General features: G+C 46.1%; 1 protein-coding gene across 1 annotated transcript in view; it reads right to left on the reverse strand.

The window, feature by feature from the left end:
* The window catches only part of CACNA1S (calcium voltage-gated channel subunit alpha1 S), a 73,584-nt gene that overhangs the window by 37,891 nt on the left and 14,934 nt on the right, over positions 1-20,759 (reverse strand). The window contains exons 3-14 of the mRNA XM_029572973.1: positions 17,138-17,277; positions 15,468-15,604; positions 14,087-14,239; positions 12,974-13,179; positions 11,537-11,640; positions 9,329-9,477; positions 7,952-8,033; positions 6,869-7,029; positions 6,089-6,314; positions 5,366-5,573; positions 1,746-1,866; positions 71-185 (exon numbers count right to left, since the gene is read on the reverse strand). Of these exons, the coding sequence (XP_029428833.1) occupies positions 71-185; positions 1,746-1,866; positions 5,366-5,573; positions 6,089-6,314; positions 6,869-7,029; positions 7,952-8,033; positions 9,329-9,477; positions 11,537-11,640; positions 12,974-13,179; positions 14,087-14,239; positions 15,468-15,604; positions 17,138-17,277 (1,802 nt within the window). The remainder of the gene's footprint in view (positions 1-70; positions 186-1,745; positions 1,867-5,365; positions 5,574-6,088; positions 6,315-6,868; positions 7,030-7,951; positions 8,034-9,328; positions 9,478-11,536; positions 11,641-12,973; positions 13,180-14,086; positions 14,240-15,467; positions 15,605-17,137; positions 17,278-20,759) is intronic.

Consider the following 20,759-nt stretch of genomic DNA (forward strand, 5'->3'; position numbering starts at 1 on the left):
GAAACGAAGAAAAACAATTCCGAGCCATAGGACTCAGAAATGTTAACCCACCTCCCACCCCTCTACTGACCTGGCCATTTTCTTCCGCTTCCGTTCCTCGGCTTTGGCCTTCTGTGCTGATGTCAGGCTCTCTGCTTCTGCCAGGTTATCCACCGCAATGGCCAAGAACACATTCAGTAGGATATCTGAGTGAGGTGAGACTAAAGAAAATCTCATCACAGATGCTGCCGAGCACTCCCCAACTTACAGCTTCAAGCAGCCACCGGAGGCACCCGCACCTTTTTGGCCCTTTACATTCTCCTTCAATTTTGTTAGCACAAGGCTCTCTACAATGTCATAAGGGAAGAGGTTCATCCAGCCCTAGTTTCTCTTCTCTTGCATCCATGGGACTTGTAGCCTTGCCTTTCCTAGCGAAACTAGAGCTGCAAGTGCCAAGATGCAACTGGGGTACAACCAAAGCTGGCTCAGCCTGCCTCTCGGGACATGACGCTTGTTGGCTGACCCTGGCGAGACAAGTTTCATAGCCACTGATACGGGTAAATAGTGATTTATGCGCGTAAACCGTCACTTTGAACATTGTCCTCCCTCAGTAAGGCCCAAAGTTTGCAATTTGTCCCACTCCGTGCACACTTTTCATTGCAGCTGGGCGGCGTGTTTCAGGTGGGATCACAATATATCGCACATGGAATGCATTTTCAAGTCTATGTGTATTATTATTTTCCAGAGCCTATCTACGTGCATAAAAAAAAAGCATACTTTCCTTTGAAAACTTATGCAAAGTCAATGGACTTGGATCCCGATGTGGACAGTTTGAAAGTTGCCCCCACCATGATCTTCATCCTCCCCCCCCCCCCTCGTGTTACTAATAATTAGAAGAAACATTTTTAAAAATTCAACATTGAGGGTCCATTTTAAATAAGGCTACCAGTGCATTCCTCAGTTTACTGCGGCTTGTAACTCCACCTCTCCCTCCAACAGGACAAGAAAAGCACAGCAACATTAAAAATGAAACGAGAATTTAAAGGAAAGAAAGAGAGAAGAGGTTTGAGCACAGGTGAGGGGAGACATTTATCAATTTCGTTATTATTGTAAGTCTCTGGAAGGCAGCATGGCTTTTTAATGGGATAAGAATAAAGGGTTCTTATTGAAAAGAAGATGGCGTTACATTCTGCTTTAAGGAACATTTCCCCCTGCTGAGCACCTAAATTTAGGCTCCTAAAAAGTGGAGAGAGTCAGAAGAAGTCTGAAGTAAGCTTGGCGCTTAATTTAGACATCTAAAAGTGGGCCAAAATGTAGGGCTATCAGTTTCAGGAGTCTAACAATAAAGCAAATTTTCAGCTCCTAAGTTTGGGTGAATATTTGGGTGAATAGTTGCCAGACTCTGGGTGCCTGAACTGAGATGCCTCAGTCAGGAGCTCAGCCTTCTTTGAAAACTGACCGCAACATTATTCATTTAATGGCAGGCAGTGATGGACCTGGTGCCGAGAGCAAATAATCAGCCCGTCGACTCCTTGTCATCATTAGATAAGAGTCCAGTTCGGCATTCGAACATATGTCACCGACTGACCTTGCTGGGAAACTGGAAAGCTAGGGCTGGATTCAGATCACATGGAGTTTGTTTCTAATGCAACTCAACAAGGTCGGGTGCCATAACCCCAAGGACAAAACAAAGTGAGAAAAGCTGCCCTGGGTGGGTTGTTTTTTTTGGTGGGGGGAGAGGTTTGGTCTTTTTTTTTAAAGGATACAATTTCCACAGACAAAGAGGATGATGAAGTAGAAACAGACCAGCACTCCGGGGAAGGAGGGTCCTCCGTAGGCCCGAATCCCATTGTACATCACAGAGTTCCAATCTTCTCCCGTTAGGATCTGGGCGTGGGGAAGGGAAGGAGAAAAACAGAGGCCTCAAATATGTCCTCTGTGGGACTGTGAGACACTTACATGTAGGTGACAAAAGACAATGCCTCTAGGATGTTTTCAAACCCTGTATTGTATGTAAATCTCTCTCATGCAAATTCCTTGTGGATATCCTGATTATCCGACCTGGTTTCAGGTCCCAAACACCGTTTGAGAATCACTGGTACCAGGGCTCTCTCTTCCTTCCTCCTGTTCCTCCCTCAAATATCAATTTTACAACAGACATCAAATCCGTTCCTCTTTAATCTTTGATGCTTTTCACCTCTCGCGGATCTCCTCATTCCCTCCATCTACAAAAGCCCAGCCAGTCCCAGATCTCAGCTTTTGTGGTCTCTTTTCACTGACTTCCCAGTAAGTCCTGCTGGTTCACACTGGGTCTTTAGGGTTGGCCAGCCTTCATGAGCTGTTCTGTGGGCCATTTTGAGACACATATGGTAGGCGTGAGGGACAGTTCAGAAAAGTGCTGGACAGGTTGCACATTTCAACCCAAATGTTGGCAAGCTGGGCCATCCACGATAGGGCCAAGGTAATCACGCGGCTGCCCAAGATCCACATCCAGGCTGGTTTTTCAAGCTCTCCACAATGAGTAATCACTACATATATTTACATACATTTGGACTGATGGGTTAGTTCAGATTTTAGTTACCCTGAAAACCAGACTTGGTGGTGGACTTCAAGGACTGGAGCACAGCAGGTTTGTCTGAGGATAGTGTCGTCAAACCAGTCCTCGAGGGGAAGAGACAGGCCCCAGCCAGTTTGATTTGCAAGTTACCCCCTAATGAATATGCATGTGATATATTTGCTTACATTAGCCTGGTTCATAGAGCCAATGTATGCTAATGTGTCTTAAGCATTTCATTAGGCATCTCTTGAAAACTATCAGACTGGCTAGGTATGACTTGAGGCTTCAATCAATCAATCAATCAATCAGATTTTTATTTGTTGTTCGCTTTCCAATTAAAACTGCCCAGAAGGGCATCAATAGAACAAAATGACAGTAATAAAAAACATAAATGGACAAAATCCTAAAATTAACGTAGTAAGACATTACAAAACGACCAAGAAATGACATAAAACAAGACATAAAAGCATAAATGACATAACAGGGCATAAATAACATGATTTAGAAAAAGGAAATCGATCAGAACAGATAAAACTGGACTCAGAGATTCAGTTTTTAAAGATTCCACAAAGGGCGAGCTTTCAGAGGCTACCTAAAACCAAGTGATCCTCAGATAAATGACAAGTCCTGAGGTCCTGCCATGGATGAACTCTATGCTAGGCATTCATAATCCATGAAAAAGCCTTGAGGTCTTCTCAAAGGGGACTTCTAGAGGTACCATCTGTGCCCCACACCCACCTCTCCAAGAAGCAAGAAAGGTCGTTCTCAGGAGCTGCCCTTAAACTATGGAATTCATTGCTAGAGACACTCCTTTTTGAAGTTTTCAAGACTTTCTTATTTCAGCTGGCCTTGGGATATCACTTGAGCTTTGGGAGGGGTGTTGATGCATGAGTTAGTTGTCATGTATGAATTTCATTACACGTGTTTTATTTTGTGAGCTGCTCTGAGCAGTAGTTATGTGGCGGCATAGAAATGTTTTAAAGAAATAAATGTCTTGATAAAGCATTCCAAAGGCTCTGTTCAATGTCCCTACATGTTGCATTATCGATGGGGATGGAACCACCAAGAGGACACTTGAGGAACATAAGCAACGATTAGGAATATGCCCCGGTTTACAGGACTGGTTTGAAATCACTGCTATAGAGTAGGACTTCCCATATCTGTTCTGCTGACGTCTCTTCTGCATATTCATTGTGGATGTCCTGAAAACCGGACTGGTTGGGGGGTGACTGGGACAGGTTTGGGAGGCCCTGCTTGAGAGCTTTGGAGAAGCAATAGAAGGGAGAGCTCCAGGACTGGGAGAAAGATTTGGAAGCAGAGAGATAGGAGTAGGGCAGGACAGCAGCAAGGCCCCTTCTCCTCCCTCTGTCTCTGTTTTCTCCAATGATGTGGCTTTGGAGAAAATGCCCAGCCCTAATAATGAGGGGATATTTTTGGCACAAACACAACATTCAGATTTTATGGGTGAGGAAGGGTATTTGCCTGAGCTTCACAGTCTTCATTCCTGCCCAGGAAGCAGAATGCAAGGTTGGGGGTGAGGTACTGATGTACACCAACCAGGAAAGAAACCTTGGGGTGACTGTGCCTGACCTCAAGGTAGCAAAAGCGTCCAGAGCCAGAGGGATGAGCAAGCAGCAGAAATGGTATAAAACCTCTTTACTGCTCACTGGCGAGACTTCTCCTAGGATACTGTGTACATTTCAGGAGGCCGTACCTCCAAAAAGAGGTGGGCCAGAGCTGTCTCTCCCAGGTATTGGGGAAACTATTAAAGGGCTAATATTCACAAAGAGCTGAGCCCCTAAATGAATACATTTAGGATTGCTATTCATGTGCCTAGATTTAGGCAGCTAAGTTCTGAAAATCAGTCCTAAGCTTCTAACTTTGTTTCCCCACCCTAACTCTGCCCTTGTAGCCACCCACTTTTCAGGCTCCTAAATTTAGGAGCCTAATGAAACTAGGAGCTGAATTTTAGGAACTCAGTCCTAGTAAATTTGCAAAAAGGCCAATGTAGGAGCCTAACTCCAAAAGTTAGGAGGCAAAACCCCTTGAAAATCGGCCCCAAAGTGTCTCCTTGGTGTCGACATTGCAAAGACTTGTTGTTAAGTCAGTTAAGTCTCTGGCAATAAAAGTGACTCCATCTACGGGTGGTGGGGTGAGACCGATAACCTCTGCAGTCGGCAGGAGGTCAGTGCTATCTTTTCAGGTTTCTGAGGGGTCAGAGGGGAGGACTGTTTGGACTTCATGCTTTGCATTTCTGGACTGAGAGAATGAACGGGACAGAGGGTGCCTTTGGCAGTGAACGAAAGGGAGACCCGGTGCGCAAAGCTCCTTGAATCCGTCCCCCACCCAGTCTGCCCGGTTTATTCCTGGTGCAGTGCCGCAGGCCCTGGCTGATCTCTGGCTTTCCCCTCACTTCTTCACAACGAGGGGATCCTCTGTGCTTATCTCAGGCTCTTTGTTTCGTTCTGTTACAGTTTTTTTTTGTCTCTGCCACCTCCATGTCGGAGGCCTTTCCATGCGTTCATCACCTCTTCCATGAAGAGATATTTGCCGGCTTTTCCTGTGCCTAGCCCCTGGGAGCCTGACACTGTGACCGCTTGCTCTAGGGCGTTCTGTCCTCTGAAAAATGTTTCCTTCTTTCAGGTTTTTATCAACACCTCCCCCCCCCCCCCCCCGCCCCCCAATTCAATCAGGAAATCTCCTCTCGCTACAATGAGTTTCAATAGGATTGAGGAGGGGGATAGCCCAAACTCAGCAGCTGGAAAGTACCCAGGAAGTGCACGCAGTCTGCGGCCCCTCTCGCTCTCTCTCCTTCTCATGCCTGCTTACCTGGAAGACGCTGATGAGGGCCTGCGGGAAGTTGTCGAAGGTGCTCCTCTGCAGTTCCCTGTCCTCGAAGTTATACTTTCCGCCAAACATCTGCATGCCCAGGAGGGAGAAGATGATGATGAAGAGGAAGAGGAGGAGCAGGAGGGAGGCAATGGAACGCACAGAGTTCAGGAGGGAAGCCACCAGGTTATTCAGCGAGGTCCAGTACCTGAGGGGAGTGCACAGCATCTTTAGGGCGGCCGCCCCCCCCCCCCACCCCGTCCCCCGTCCCAAGCTTCCTCGGCTCCCCCTCCTTCCTGGCAGTCAGGCCGGCAGCGTGGGGACACAGGGAGCTGCACATTCCCAGTCCCTACAGCTGCCCCTCCCGCCCCTCCGGTGGGGGCAGCCGAGGGGGTAATGTCTCTCTGCCACCACTCTGTCCACAGTGCTGCATCCCAAAAGGTGCCCAGGTGGAGAGGAGCACTGGGAGAGGGAAAGAAAGCAGAAAGGAATGTGGGAAGGGGAAGAGGTAGGGTCTGATGTGGTGATGCTTTTCGCACCTCCCCCAAAGATGATCCAGATAAGACTCTCAGAGCAGCACATTTCAAGGGGGGGAGGGGTACTATTGGAAAGGACCTGTGTCTTACAGGGTGGTGCAGGCTGCATGAAGGAGCATGGCCTGGCACACTCCAGAAATGAACACTCACAATGCAGTGCATGGCACCCCCCCCCCCCCCCCCTCACCTGGTTATCTTGAAGATCCTGAGGAGCCGAATGCAGCGCAGCACGGAGAGGCCCAGGGGGGTCATGATCCCAGTCCGCACCAGGATGATCTCCAGGAGGCCACTGCACACCACAAAGCAGTCAAACCGATTGAAGAGAGACAGGAAGTAGGCCCGGAAGCCCAGGGCGTACATCTTCAGCACCATCTCTGCTGTGAACAGGGCCAGCAGCACCTGGTTGGCAGTATCTGTCCAGACAGGGAAGAAAAGGGCCGAGCTGCAGTGCACACAGAAGCTGCAAGGAGCAAACCTTCAGAGCTGCACCCAGAGCAAGAGGCTGCCCCACTGAGTCCCAGCGTAAGACCGAGGCACCAAGGATCTAATTCCACCTCCACCATTCACTGTGTGACCTTCAGCAAGCCACTGAATCTGTCTCTGCATGCACTCTTACTGTAAGCTCTTCTGAGCAGGAACCTGTGACCTTCCAGCTGGCTGAAAGTGTTCTAATTTTTCCACATTTGCCCACCTAAAAGATTCCTAATTCCAATATCAGAACAGGACAATTCCATCCAACTCTTGCCAAATCTCCCCCTTTTATGCCAATGATGCAGAACAAATACTATTAAATGAAATTATTCAGTGCTATCCGCAATTACCCAGCGTTCCCACCTGTTACCCAGCATGCCAAGCTGTTTCTCCACAGCAGCCCAGCTTTTCCTCCCAAGTCCAGAAGGTTACCCAGTATTCCCAGATGAGCCTGCAGTTACCCAGCATTCCTTGCCCTCGGCAAGGTGGCTCACACCTTGGGCATAGGTCACCCATTCGTCTTGGTTGTGATGCTCTGTTGCTATGGTGACCGTGTTCAGGAAGATCACCAGGATGACCAGCCAATAGAAGAAGCTGGACTTCACCAGTGCGCGGCACTTCCTGCGAAACAGGCGGTTCCATCGCCTCCAGCGTCGGCTGCCAGGGGAAACAGAAAAGGATGTGAAATGGTTGCGGGAGTGGGGGGTAGCGGCTGGCGAGCAGGAGGCCAGGCTCGCCTGTGGAGGAAGACTGCACGCCATCGCCCAAGACACGGCCAGCGTACCAGAGGGGGGGGTGGGGAGGGAAAACCAGGGATCGCATGCTTTCTCAGCACTGCGAGGAGGCCGCAATCCCTGTGCCACGGACTACTGGTCAACCGTGGATCTCGGGACCCGAACCTGTAACCCATCAGGATCAACCAGTGTGCTAAAGGAGCAGCTGCCGCTGCCTTCCCTGCCAGAACGAGAACCCCCCTCTGATTTACATGTTCTTGCCCATCCACCTCTGCTGCTACCCGAAATTTAATTATCCAGAATGCTCAGGATTTTTTTTTTTTTAATTAGCCATTCAAAGGTAATTTATGGTTCGTAATAGGGATAGCTTCCCCTGCACAGAGACACAGGTTGGCGCCCCAGCATTTAAACTAAATGCTCTCAGCTTCAACCTCTGCCTTTTACCTCCTCCAGACAGGACCCATCGATTATTTGAGGGCTGTGTGGCCTCAGGAGGTATTTTTGCAACATTGCACGTAAATCCGCTTTGAAAATAATCCCACCCAATCCATCCAGGCGCAATCGCGCCCGCAGAAGAGTGCGCAGGAAAACCTACGCACACATTTTAAAATCCAGGCGCATGCACGAACGTGCAATCCCCCTCTCCCCCCTCCCCCCAGGCACACCTCTGCTCAGCAGGTAAACCTCCACGGAAACGCGACGCGTGGGAACAAGCTTACCAGTGGATTGGGCCAGCGAAAATGCTTTTAAAAATGACCCTTCCCATCTTTAAAAAGAGTAAATGAAAAATGAGCTGAGCTGGAAAGCCCTCATCAGATGCACAGGCCACCCAGCAAGGTACTCACAAGAAGAGGATAAACTTATTTAGGCCTTCAATTTCATACAGGCTGTCTGTCTCCGATCCCCCTTCATCCAGTGGCAACATTCCTGCAGGGCGGGAGGTAAAATGCAGAGCACCGTGAGCCGTGTTCAGGTGCGCCCAAGTGAGGGGCTGCAGAAAATACCTCACAAGCTCTAAGCAGCAGCCCCCAGATACCTACAGCTGTCCCGAAACCCATGCTGACTCACACAGTACAGATGTTTAAAAGCTGGCGTTCCCCCCTCCCCCATCACCAAATCTATAAACCAGTCATGGCAGCGACAATTTTCCAATCAGAGGCCACGGAGCCAGGTGCACCCTCAGCTTGGATTTGGCCAAGCTGAGGGTGCAGCCTCTGCGGGGGTCCGTAGCCCTCGATTAGCCGGGGCCAGGGATGGGCATCATACTAGGTGTCCAGCGCTGCCATTGGGTCACTGAGCCACCACAGCGGGCTCTAAGCATGGTGCGCTTACGGATTACTGCAACGATGCATGGCGGCTCCTCCGAGAGGTGCATGGATCAGGGGCAGAGAAAATGATAATAAATTAGGTTTCATGGGAATCCAAAAGGGCCTTGCTAGGGATAAATGAAGCCACACTGACAGAGTAAGACCGTCAGGTTGCCTGTGTGTGACATCCAGCTCCAATCTCAGTAGACTGGTTTAAGTCAATTTGTTTCATGTATTTTTCTCACAGATTTATAGTCCATAATTCGCAAAGCACCAATGCGGATTTCAACCAACAATCACTGTAATAAATACATACAGTGTGTTTAATGATTTGGTTTCTTGCGTTTTCTTAGTTGAGTACTGCGCAATAAACCTGGTTTCTGAAGCTTTGCCTGCGTTCTTGCCTGCCCGGCACTCTTCATGATTTATCTTTTTACCGGATGAAATCAGCTGCCGAATGAATCCATCACTCTCAGATTCTGCTTTCCAAGACCATGACTTTTATTACAGGGGGAGGGGGGAGTAAAAGGGAAATAAATTATATTTTTTCCTCATCTGAACTTAATAAATGTCTTAGAATATTTGTGGCTAGAGGCCAGGAGCTCCTGAGGATTAATGATTTCTGGTTATTAACTCTTTGCAGGTCAGAAATTCCTGACCCTTTCTGCCCAGCTCTGTATAGAATGAGTTCCTCAGGTCCCCTGAGTGTGGCTGCTCAGATCTGCTCAGTTTATTAGTTAAAGGTCCTTTTTTTTTTTTAGTGCAGGGAGGAAACAGGACACAGAGGTTAGGAAGTGCTCTGTAGCCGGCATCATTAGATGGCGCCTTCATAGCACACCAGTACCAGTACCTCCTCGCTTTGATTCACGCTGCCTCCCCCTCTCACTGGGTCAGTCACATCTCGGTCACTCTTACCTGCTCCTTGCTCCAGATCAGGGTCCATGATCTCGGCATGGGTAATCCAGTCCATGTACCCCTTCAGGTCTTCATCCAGCTGTTGCTTCTCACGCAGCTTCTGGAAGGTTCCTCGAGATTTGGCCTTCTCCCTCTCCTTGGTGAACTCCCTGGACCAAACAAGGAGTAACAGGACTCAGATCAGGAACCTGCAAGTACCAAAAGCAGCCACACTGGGTCGCTCCTGAGTGGTCCCTGCCAGCTCCTGGGCCCAGTGTACAGGGTCGAGGTGAGACTGCACCTTCTCGCATGTTTACGCTGGAAATCCTAAATGAATCCCAAAGCTCTTTTAAAACCTTTACAGGGAACTCCCCAAGCTTTCAATAAGGCAATTTCTTTCCATCTGTTGAATCCTCAAACCTGAGGGCCAAGGTAGGATAAATTTAGTAACATTAATTAGTCGGAAGGATTGTACAATCTGGTTGCTGATCTCCATAATCCTCTTAACGTGACATTGATTCAGTCACTCCAGAAAACATAATTAATACTGGCTAGGGTGCAAAGCTGTAAAGGGAAGCAATAGCCATCATTGGGTCAGAAGGTCCAACGCAGCAGCGATTCTGCTGCTGGCACTCCAAGACATGAGCACATCAGCCCAGTTTATTTTCATTGCACCGGCTGCCTATCGCTTGGAGAATGCAATTGAAGATTTGCTCTGGAGGCAGGGTGAGGCGGCGACTGCAGTGGGGGGGTTTTGAAAGGGTCATTTTTTCCGCTTCAAAATTCTGCCACCTGAGGCTGCTGCCTCACCCTGCCTCATGATAGAACCGCACCTTCTCACCCCCCTTCAGAGGGAGGAATGTTTCACTCCAATAGTGGGAAATCCTGGAATATTTGATCAACTGGGGCAGCCAGGCCGCAACCCTAAATAACTTCAAAAGTAAAGGAGAGTTCTGGGGCAGAGAAACCATGGGTCGGTATGAGGATTTTCTAGAGAAAAGGGTCAGTCCTGGGGTTTGGCACATTTGGGGTTCACTGTGCTGCAGAACTGGTTCCAGATACACCTTCCCCTTGGATTACCACAATCAAAAGGAGATTGGACTTGACAGACCCTTGGACTTCTAACAACCAAACCAAGAACAGAACTGTGTGACTGTGAAACTGTAAGCGTACAACCCTCCTGCACACTTGGGAAGAGATGTTGTGTACAACCTTTCCCTTGGACTCCTTCCCAGCCAGGGATGCAATGAGCAAGGCCTCTCCGCTTGCTCGTCGCCCAGTGACGTACCTAAAGTATTTGGCACCTGGGGTGGATACTTCCTTTGGCACACCCAACCCATATATAAATTGTAAAATGTCCTAAACATCGATAAAATATTACACAACAGCAGACACATTAAATAACACCCAATAATAAAACTAATAGGGATTTTAAAATAGCCTACTCTCCAAATCTTTCTCCCTGAGATTATCGTAGACTGGGGGCACTCACACACATTTTATCTGCCTCTCACACGTACACACACAGACAAAAACTGAACCAGAAACCGCAACAAGCCAGGTTCTGTATGCAGTGCAACAATGGAAAAAGCAGAACATCGCTGTTCCTCAAAACAAAGCAATCAAGAAATATAAATCAATCAGAATGGTAAAACCATACTAAAAAATATACATATCAAAACAGCTGATGAATAGAACATCATCCAATAATTAGAGCTCCTGTACAAATTTTTAAAAATTTCCTAAACATCAATAGTGTATTTTAAACAGCAGACATATCAAATAATACCCAATAATTAAAACTAATAAGGATAACATTTTTCCCCCACACCATTCCTGGGAACTTTAGATTTCCAGTAACCTTGAGATTGTCATGGATTAGTGGAGGGCACACACAAACTTTCTCCGCTCTCTTATATTGTCACTCTATTACATTTTTCATCTCCCTCACTCCCCCTTCCCCTCCCTTTAGTATACCACTCTCATCGCCATCACATTCTCACTGGGGATTCACCACATTTTTGCAATACCTCGAGTGCTTTCTCTGTTTAACCCACATCAGCCTCCTGCCCCCCCCCCCAAACTGCGCCCTCCTGTGGTCAAGAAAGCAGGATGCAGTTCACTTCAGACTGCCTTCCAGTACTAATGTATAATCTCTAAATATAAATATATATATATATATGTAAGAGAGAGAATGTGTGAGTGGGAGGGGGAGGGATATTAACTTACCCACTCAAGACCCCCAATACCAGGTTCAGAACAAAGAAGGAGCCCAACAAGATAAGACTGACAAAGTAGATCCAGGGCCACTCATTCCCAATGGCGTCGTTCACCTAAGGCAAAAGCAGAGGTGCGTGAGGTCCCGCCAACGACGCAACAGCTGCACTGGGCGAGATAGGTGATGCAGACCCCCTCCCCACTCGCTTACCACCACTCCCCCCCCCCACCCCAAAAATAAGAAAAGAGTGGCCTAGAGTTTAGCGCAGCAGGCCGAGAGCCAGATAAAGCATGGCTCACATCCTATGTGTCCCACAGGCATCCCTTGCACAAGTCATTTTATTGCCAGTTGCCTCAGGTACTCGGCTGTGTGCACAACTTTACTCTCGATTTAACAAATGTGCAAACATGCGTAAAAATGTGCACACAAATTAGTGCCCCTCCATGCAAATCCCATGTTAATCAAGGCATTAGTTATTAGGGATGTGCATGGAAAATCTATCGAGATTTCTTTTGTGCCCCAAGCATGTTCTTTGAACGAATATAGCAACTTCCACCCTGTGAACTCCGCCAGAGACTTTACTCCACCTCTGAGCAGAGCTACATTTACAGCTAACGGGGATGTGCATTGGGAATGGGAAAATGCATCGCTGGAACTGAACTGGAAATCAAATATTTCCACAAATGCACATTTTTTCAAATATTTTCAGTTCTCTTAGCCCAAACCTCCCCCAAATTAAAAGAAATGAGCCTCCCCCGCCCCCACTGGCCCCCACATACCCTTAGGCAGGGGTATCCAGTGTAGACAGGGGCAGGAGCAATCCTCAGTCACTCTTGCCCCACTGGGGGAGGCTCTAAGGAAGAGGCCTCATGTCAGCTTGTTTTGTTCATTTTGGAGTTTTTCTTAAATTTAATGTCTATTTCTGCTTGGCAAATGAGCCAAATGAAAATAAACATTCGATGAACTGGAACTCAAAGGGGAAAAAAACCCCTGAAACCAAATCCTGTTTCATGTGCGCTAAGGATATTTTTGTGCACACATTTTCAGGCTCGCGTGCTTTAACTCCCAGCACATTAGCTTGGTATTTGCTTACCACATCAGTAGTTAACTCGTTTTTAGCATCTGAGTAAAGGAAATGTGTGCATTTTTTTACTCACGTCTCATTATATCAGGCTCTTACACTGTAAGCTCTTCAGGGAAGGGACATTGTATCTGAATGCTAATAGCTGCCTCCAGCATTATTTGGAAAAGCAAGCTAAAACTAAGAAAAACCATCCGATCCAAAAGGTATTTCAGCTACAGAAAGTGGCATCCCCAGCAATCCGCAGCAGGCAGGCATGGACTGATTTATTTTAATAACTGTTTCTCAGAGGGACATTAATCAGTCAACTATTCGCAGGTTTCTTGGAAAGTCCTAGACGGCATGAGCATGTCCCCTGTAAGCTTACCCAGTAAAGGACATCGGTCCAGCCCTCCATAGTGATACACTGGTACACCGTCAGCATGGCAAAACCAAAGTTATCAAAGTGGGTGATGCCATTGTTGGGACCCGGCCAGCCACCTCGGCATTCGGTTCCATTCATTGCACAATGGCGCCCATGCCCAGCACCCGTACAGGGTGCAGGCTTCTCAAACTCCACTGTCGCCACGACATCTGAACGATAAGGAACAGGAAAGGACAAGAGTAGTAACAGGTCTCACAACGCAGGGCACACTCACCTGTCCCAGTGTAATAACAGGGCTGATGACCCAGGACACATTCCCCATATCCAAGGGTAATAGCAGGTTTCATAGCACGGGGGCACGCTCCCCTGGCCTAGTGTAATAGCAGGGCACACTCACCTGTCCCAGTGTAATAACAGGTTTCACGGCACGGGCACACTCACCTGTCCCAGTGTAATAGCAGGGCACACTCACCTGTCCCAGTGTAATAACAGGTTTCACGGCACAGGCACGCTCCCCTGGCCTAGTGTAATAGCAGGGCACACTCACCTGTCCCAGTGTAATAACAGGTTTCACGGCACAGGCACACTCCCTTGTCCTAGTGTAATAACAGGGCACACTCACCTGTCCCAGTGTAATAACAGGTTTCACGGCATAGGCACACTCCCTTGTCCCAGTGTAATAGCAGGGCACACTCACCTGTCCCAGTGTAATAACAGGTTTCATGGCACAGGCACACTCCCTTGTTCCAGTGTAATAACAGGTTTCACAGCTCAGGCACTCTCCCTTGTCCCAGTGTAATAACAGGGCACACTCACCTGTCCCAGAGTAATAACAGGTTTCACGGCTCAGGCACACTCCCTTGTCCCAGTGTAATAACAGGGCACACTCACCTGTCCCAGTGTAATAACAGGTTTCATGGCACAGGCACACTCCCTTGCCCCAGTGCAATAGCAGGGCACACTCCCCTGTCCCAGAGTAATAACAGGTTTCATGGCATAGGCACACTCCCTTGCCCCAGTGCAATAGCAGGGCACACTCCCCTGTCCCAGAGTAATAACAGGTTTCATGGCACAGGAACACTCCCTTGCCCCAGTGCAATAGCAGGGCACACTCACCTGTCCCAGTGTAATAACAGGTTTTGTGCATTTTGCCCTTGAATAGTTCCAGTCCCACAATGGCATAGATGATGATCATGAACAAAACGAGCAGGGCGATGTGCAGCAGTGGAACCATGGCCTTTATGATGGAATTCAGCACTACCTGCAGACCTGAGGGAAACATGGAAATATTTCACAGTCAGACCACCCTCTTCCAGATTCACGTACGCCATCCCGATCCTGCCAGGGAGCATTCACAGTGAAAGCAGTGCCAAACTTTAGGTCATATGGCATGGGATGCAACGAGTGATGACACTTGTAGCATCACTGCCAAGTAGACCAATCAGGGACAGCAAATGTGAGGTCTTTTTTTTTTGGCCCAATACTTCCCCTTTTCTTCCAATTCATTCAGAACCAGTTCTGGGATCCTGGGATCCTATTAGCCTTCATTTGCAATTACCTGGGGATTTTCCCCCTATTTTTATGGACACCCTTCCCCACCCCTCCACTGTTCCTAGTCTGGTCATTTGAGTTTTCTTGTTGAACCAGAAGATTTTAGAACAATTCTTCAGGCCTTTGTCATATTGACAATTGATTATTGCAACTCATTGTACATGGGATTACCAAAGATGCAATTACAAGCAATACAGTGTCTTCAAAATTCAGCTGCAGGGCTAATTGCTAAAAGTTCAAAATACGAACATATTACGCCAACATTGCAGAGACTGCTTTGGTTACCAGTATTTCAGCAGACAAAATTTAAGATCCTGCTGTTAATTGTGAAACTGAATAATTAAAATGTTCCCAATTATCTAGCAAGATTGTTTAAGAAATATGCTCCCATGTGTCATTTAAGGTCATATTCCCAATTCCTACTTGAGGTACCAAATGTGGGTGAACTCTATTTGCAAGAAGTGCTCAGTCGTGTAATCTCATTGATTTACCGGGTGACCTTCAGGTCATTTCTGACCTTGGAGTTTTTTGTAAAAGACTAAAAGCAATTTTGTTTGAAGAAGCCTTTTTAACTGGATTAACCTAATTGCATGTATTATTTTTATTTTTAAGTTTAATGATGTTTTAATGATTAAATTGATTTGACATGTTGTTTGCTGTGTTGTACTATTTTAATTTGTATGTACTCTGCATAGCATGATTCATTATAGGTGGATTATAAGTACTATAAATAAATAAACAAATAGAATATAGCCTGAAAAACCAGATCTGCCAGGGTTACCAAATAATTCCATGTCAGCTAGGACAGGGTTTTAACCCCCATTGCATGCAGGAAGACTGGGCAGCTCTGCAAAATCAGAAGGACATTTCTAGGGCAAAGCCAGGCCTAGGTAAACCTATCCTAGGTGGCCTGGAATCATCCAGTCACGCTTTCCTATTTCCTTACTAGGCACTCCCGATACCAGCCGCAGTGGCCGCAGCACCCGAAAGGCTCGAAGGGCTTTCGCGTTGAATCCTGTGCTGCTCACTGGCGTTGAAACGCCCCCAATGCTGTTGATCTGTTCCAGAGCCACGGTGAAAAGTCTGCAAAAGGAAAAAAAAGGAAGACTGGAATTAAAGCAGCAGATCAAAGGAAAGACTATCATCAATAAGATCTGGCAAATTCATTTTGGGGGGGTGGGGTGAAATCCATTTACAACTTTTCACTGCTCTGTTGCAGCAGCCAGATACGTCCAAGCCTAGGTTTCCATTTCAGGTCCTTGCCCTCCCTTGCATGCTGGTAGCTGCAGGCCTGCTTTTCTATGGAAATTGGAGCTAGGTCTCCACAGCCACACAATGAGATAAAGCCAGGACTGGAGTCTGCCTGCAATAGGTGACATGGAGTCTTAATTCCAATGTGAGTGCCTGAGAGAACTTCCTCCACACACATGATGACAAAGTCCGTGAAGTGGGTTTGTTTTCTTGACAAGCTCTGTGCGAGTCCTGTTCATGCTTTGCAGGCAGCTGGCTCCTGCTATCTACAGTTCGGTCCATCCCTAGTACTCTCCATGTTTTCAAAGTTACAATGGAGCAATTTGTTTCATCCTGTTATTGAGTACAAAAACAAGTAAGGAAAGAATTGCATAACAGTTCTTCTGAGGTGTTTTTTTAAAACATAATACTGGTGTCTTATGAAGTTGTGTTATCCATCTACCTGTACGGTTTGCAGTACTCATAGGGGTCACACGGTGTAAGAATCATCTATTACAGTAGGCTACTGCCACTTTTTGGCCAGTGCTAGTACTGCAGCTGAAAAAGTGATTTTTTTTCCCCCCTCCAATTTTCGGCTAGATCCTAGGAAATCAATCTTATGGTTTCTAGGTATTATAGCCTGAAAATATGATTATTGTAGGTTGAATGATTCAGTAGATAATGTGCGCACAGACAGGCAAAGTGAAAACATAAACAAATTTTCTGTTTAGGAAAAAAGCACCAAAAAGACACAACTGTTTTGTGTAGTCAGACTGGAGTACCTGGAATCCACGTGTTCTTCGGCAGAAAATAACAATATAAATAAATAGATAAATATGCATAGGGCTCCATGGATTCCTTCTATACAGGGTGCTCCCCTCAGCAGAGTATCTGTACTAGTCCATTCCACATCAGGACCCAAGCAATGCAGAACAGGTCCTTGGCAGCAGTAGTTCTGCCTCTCTTCTCCTTTCTCCTCTTATGTTCCTCCTATGGGCAAGCTTCTCTGATCTGTTCCTTGCTCCACTGTTAACTCCAGACTCTGTGCTTTCTGTCTTGTGGCACCTTGTGTACAAGGCCACAAGACACGAGTGCCAGCCCAGATTTTCAAAGGGAAATGTCCTTATAAAATGAGCTTGCAGGCCCTAAAGATATAAAGTTCTTCCCCATGGAGGTTTTATTACTGCTTTTTGCAAGGCTCCTGAAAGAAAATACTGCTTAATATTTCTTCCACTAATTGACACTGGATGCATCCAAGACTGGCAAAAACTTGTTTTCCCCAGTAGACTGGGAAAGACAGGACACAAAAGCCCTTGGAGGAACATATAAACCATGCAGTATACCCAGGATGACCCCCGCTCTATAGATATGTATTGGTGTTCTCACCCTAACAAGACAATGGTGAAGTCCAGGACGTTCCAGCCATTCCGGAGATAGGCGTCCGTATGGAACAATAACCCATAGGCTATGATCTTAAGGGAGGCTTCGATGGTAAAGATGATCAAGAAGAGGTATTCCACTTTCTCCTGCATGGGAAGGAAAGATGAGCGAGGTTAAATGCACTGCTCTCCTGACCGCTGCCCCAGAAGGCGACCACGAGGCTGAGACCACCATTAAGACAGGCAGTGGCATGCACACTATTACAGTATCTTAGGTGTGTTCTAAGAAGAGAGACTGCATGGCTCACTCACATAACAGAGTGCCTGGAGGAGTACAGCCTATAACCTGGGTGCATTATTGCTATTTATAAGACAGTGGAGAAATATCAAGCATTATGTGACCATGCAGCAAACTGCTCTAATGCATGGTGCAGAGATCTAGCAGCCATATCGGTCCTGGAGAGAAATGGATCATCTGTGGGTTGTGAGACCTCTTACTGGACCAAAATAAGAATTATCCAATGATAATGTTCTACAAGAGTTATCAGGACCACAGACATCCCCTTCTTTGGGTCTATTATTAAGACAGAGCTGGTAGGTGGGAAATGTGTTTCACTCGCACTGTGAATATGGCATGAAAAATGCATAAGGAGGCTTAAATCAAAGACATGGCCTCAATTTTACTATGTGAAAAGGCGAACTTTTTAATGAACTGTTAAGCCTAGCAGCTCTGCTAAAGCACAGAATGGCCATACCTGCCAAATGACCCCCGCCTGTTGGGCTGCGCTGGGTTTCTTGTTCAGGACTATATTTGACGTCTCTTTAAAGAGAGATTGGATAGGAAACACATTAGATCTCGGGACTTCAACTGGGCAGATTGGATGGGCCAAGTAGCATATTTCTGCCCTCTACTATGTAACTATGTAACTTTAAGGAAAGAAAATGTGTCAAATGGTTTACCTACTTTGCTTGTGGACCAATGTTTTATGTACATGGGTATGGCTCAGGGAGCGAGCACCCTGTTTCCTGATCATTGTAGGAGATGTTTAGCCTCAGGGGTGAGACTCTTTGGTCCCATGCTACATCTGGAAGTGAAAAATGTAAAAGAATGTCTTCCTAGTGAATCCTATCAATGTGTGATGGGAAACAGGCATGATTTTTGGGGTTTTTTTCTGTATTAAAATGTTCCCTCTCATTTATAGATGGCACACTAGCCTATATTCCCTTAGTATATTGGGTATGCCTGTGATATCCATACGAGCCAAGAAGTGCAAATAGGCCTCCAGAGAATGATTCAAGCTTCCTAGCCAGATGTCAATCTTATTTACCATTCCTCTCCCCCTCCCCCACCAGTACCCTTTGTATAGTATGCTCTGTATTGTGCTGCTTAGAGATTTGAAGTCAGGTCATGCTGTTCTAGGAGGTGTTGAGTGGGGAATGAGGCTTCAGCATTGCAGAAAGGAGAGCCATGTTGTTTCTAAAATTCTTCTTCTTCCTTGATGTACAATGTTAGTCATAAGAGTGAGGGCAGAGTGTGCAATAGGAAAGATAATATGTCTTTATATTTTTTCAGTACTAAGCCTAATTATGTCAGCCTTCTCAAACTTCTGCAAAACAACTTCTATAACTTCAGTTAGATAATAAAATAATGTTCTCAACAAACATTATTGCTTTCAATTTTTCATTGAATTATCCTTTTTCCCCATTGTTTCCTACGGCACTGATGTGTGGAAGTGTTGAAACTTATTCAAATGAAGCAATCCATCAGTAGATGCATGGACAGGTGTTATTAGCTTATTGCCTTTGGTGTCTGCTGACATCATGGCATGAGCATGCTCGATGTGCTTCCTCTACCCAACTGCAAGTGTTGATGGTTCAACTATTGGAAAAAGCAATAAGGAGGGTCAGGCCAACTGTGATTATTCAATTTTGTTGTGATTTATAGAGCTTCCAATATTGCAGCTATAAACATAGGATGTGATTTCTTTTATTTCCCAGAAGTTGACAAACAATTTAAAAATATTCTAAGTTCCAAATGTGGATGAATTGAGCCCCATGTGAATAAACATAAAGGAGGCAATATTGACACAGAGAGATCTGGAGGAGATGGAGGAGAGCAGGTACACATGAGTATATAGTTTGGATTTAACCAAATCTGAAAGAATACTGAAGAAATATAGAAATTCAGAAAACAATGGCAGCTAAGGACAACAAGGCCCATATAGTCTGCTCATTCTAGATGCAATATCGCAGAGCCTATTAGTGCAATCTTGTGGTTACCAGGGTGATATTACTGTTGCAAGATCTTCCCTTGGTAGGTAGTGTCTTAGATGTTGCGAAGTTGTATAAAGGAGGCTTCAACCACTCTTGATATTTGTGTGTACGTAGTCACATGGGAATCTATAGTCACCCCTAGGATTTTGGCCTCTTTACAGCTGGGTAGAGTCTTGCTGTTGAAAATTAGTTTGGGGTACAGGGTAGGGAGGAGAGAGAGTTTAAGGATTGGTTTGGTGATACATAGCTGCTCTGTTTTGCTTGGGTTGAGGCATAGCTTGTTCTCTGTCATCCAGGAATGAACTGCTCATAGGCATAAAATCAGTTTGTCCAGTTGTTCTGTACAGGAAAGGCTTAGAGTACAGTGAATTTGTATGTTGTCTGCATAGAACTGGTAGGCAAAGTCTAATGATGTGGCCTACAAGCTGAATGTAGATGTTGAATCATAGTGGCAAGAGGATGGAGCCCTATGATACTCCATACTTGAGCTCCAAAGGATCAGAAAGGTCATTAACTATCTGTACCCTTGGGGTAACCTGCACAAAACAGCAGTTACTACCATAAGAAAAAGAAACTTGCTGGGCAGACTGGATGAACTATTTGGTCTTTTTCTGCTGTCATTACTAACTTACTAAGTTACTAAGTCTGGAACAAGATTAACAATTTTCCCTTGATACCAAGGATCTTTAACTGTAGGATTAGGATATTGTGGTTAATGGGTGTTAAAGGTGCTCAGAGGTCAAGGAGGACTATAAGGGAGATCTACAAAGAGGCCTATAAAGGACATGTAGCTTCAATTTAAAATAAAAAATAAAAAAGACAGGACTACAAGTCCATAGATGCAATGGGGCAAAACCAGAACTAGATCTGTCTGTCAAGGTTGACGTAAGTCAGATGGCAACCCTATCTATGAAGAAACATGTCCCTATGTTGTGCCTGAATCTTCCCCCTTCACCAAATAGCCAGTGACATTCAACCCATAAACACTAGGGACATGCATTCGTGTGTATTTGTTTCCTCTGAATTGGCAGTACCCGCATACTTTCGCCAACTTTCTAGTACACTCTGCGGGGAAACACAGAGTATCTCATTATTAAAAATATATCCATGCTGTCCGTTTCCTGTGTGTACTAGAAAATCGTTGAGGTACGAAAGTACCCACAGAAACTAATTTGATGAATGCACATCCCTAACAAGCAGCTTCAGATATCTAGTGCATAAGGCACTGCCTCCCAGCTTGTGTCTGTCTAAGAACCACTTAAAAGCAATAACATGATGATAAGCAGGATGTACAAGTTCAGGGTTAATTTCAATTTATTCTGTTAGAAAAGAGCTAGATACGGGGATACCTGAGA

This window comes from Rhinatrema bivittatum, chromosome 12 (assembly GCF_901001135.1).
Source record: "Rhinatrema bivittatum chromosome 12, aRhiBiv1.1, whole genome shotgun sequence".
Lineage (NCBI taxonomy): Eukaryota > Metazoa > Chordata > Amphibia > Gymnophiona > Rhinatrematidae > Rhinatrema > Rhinatrema bivittatum.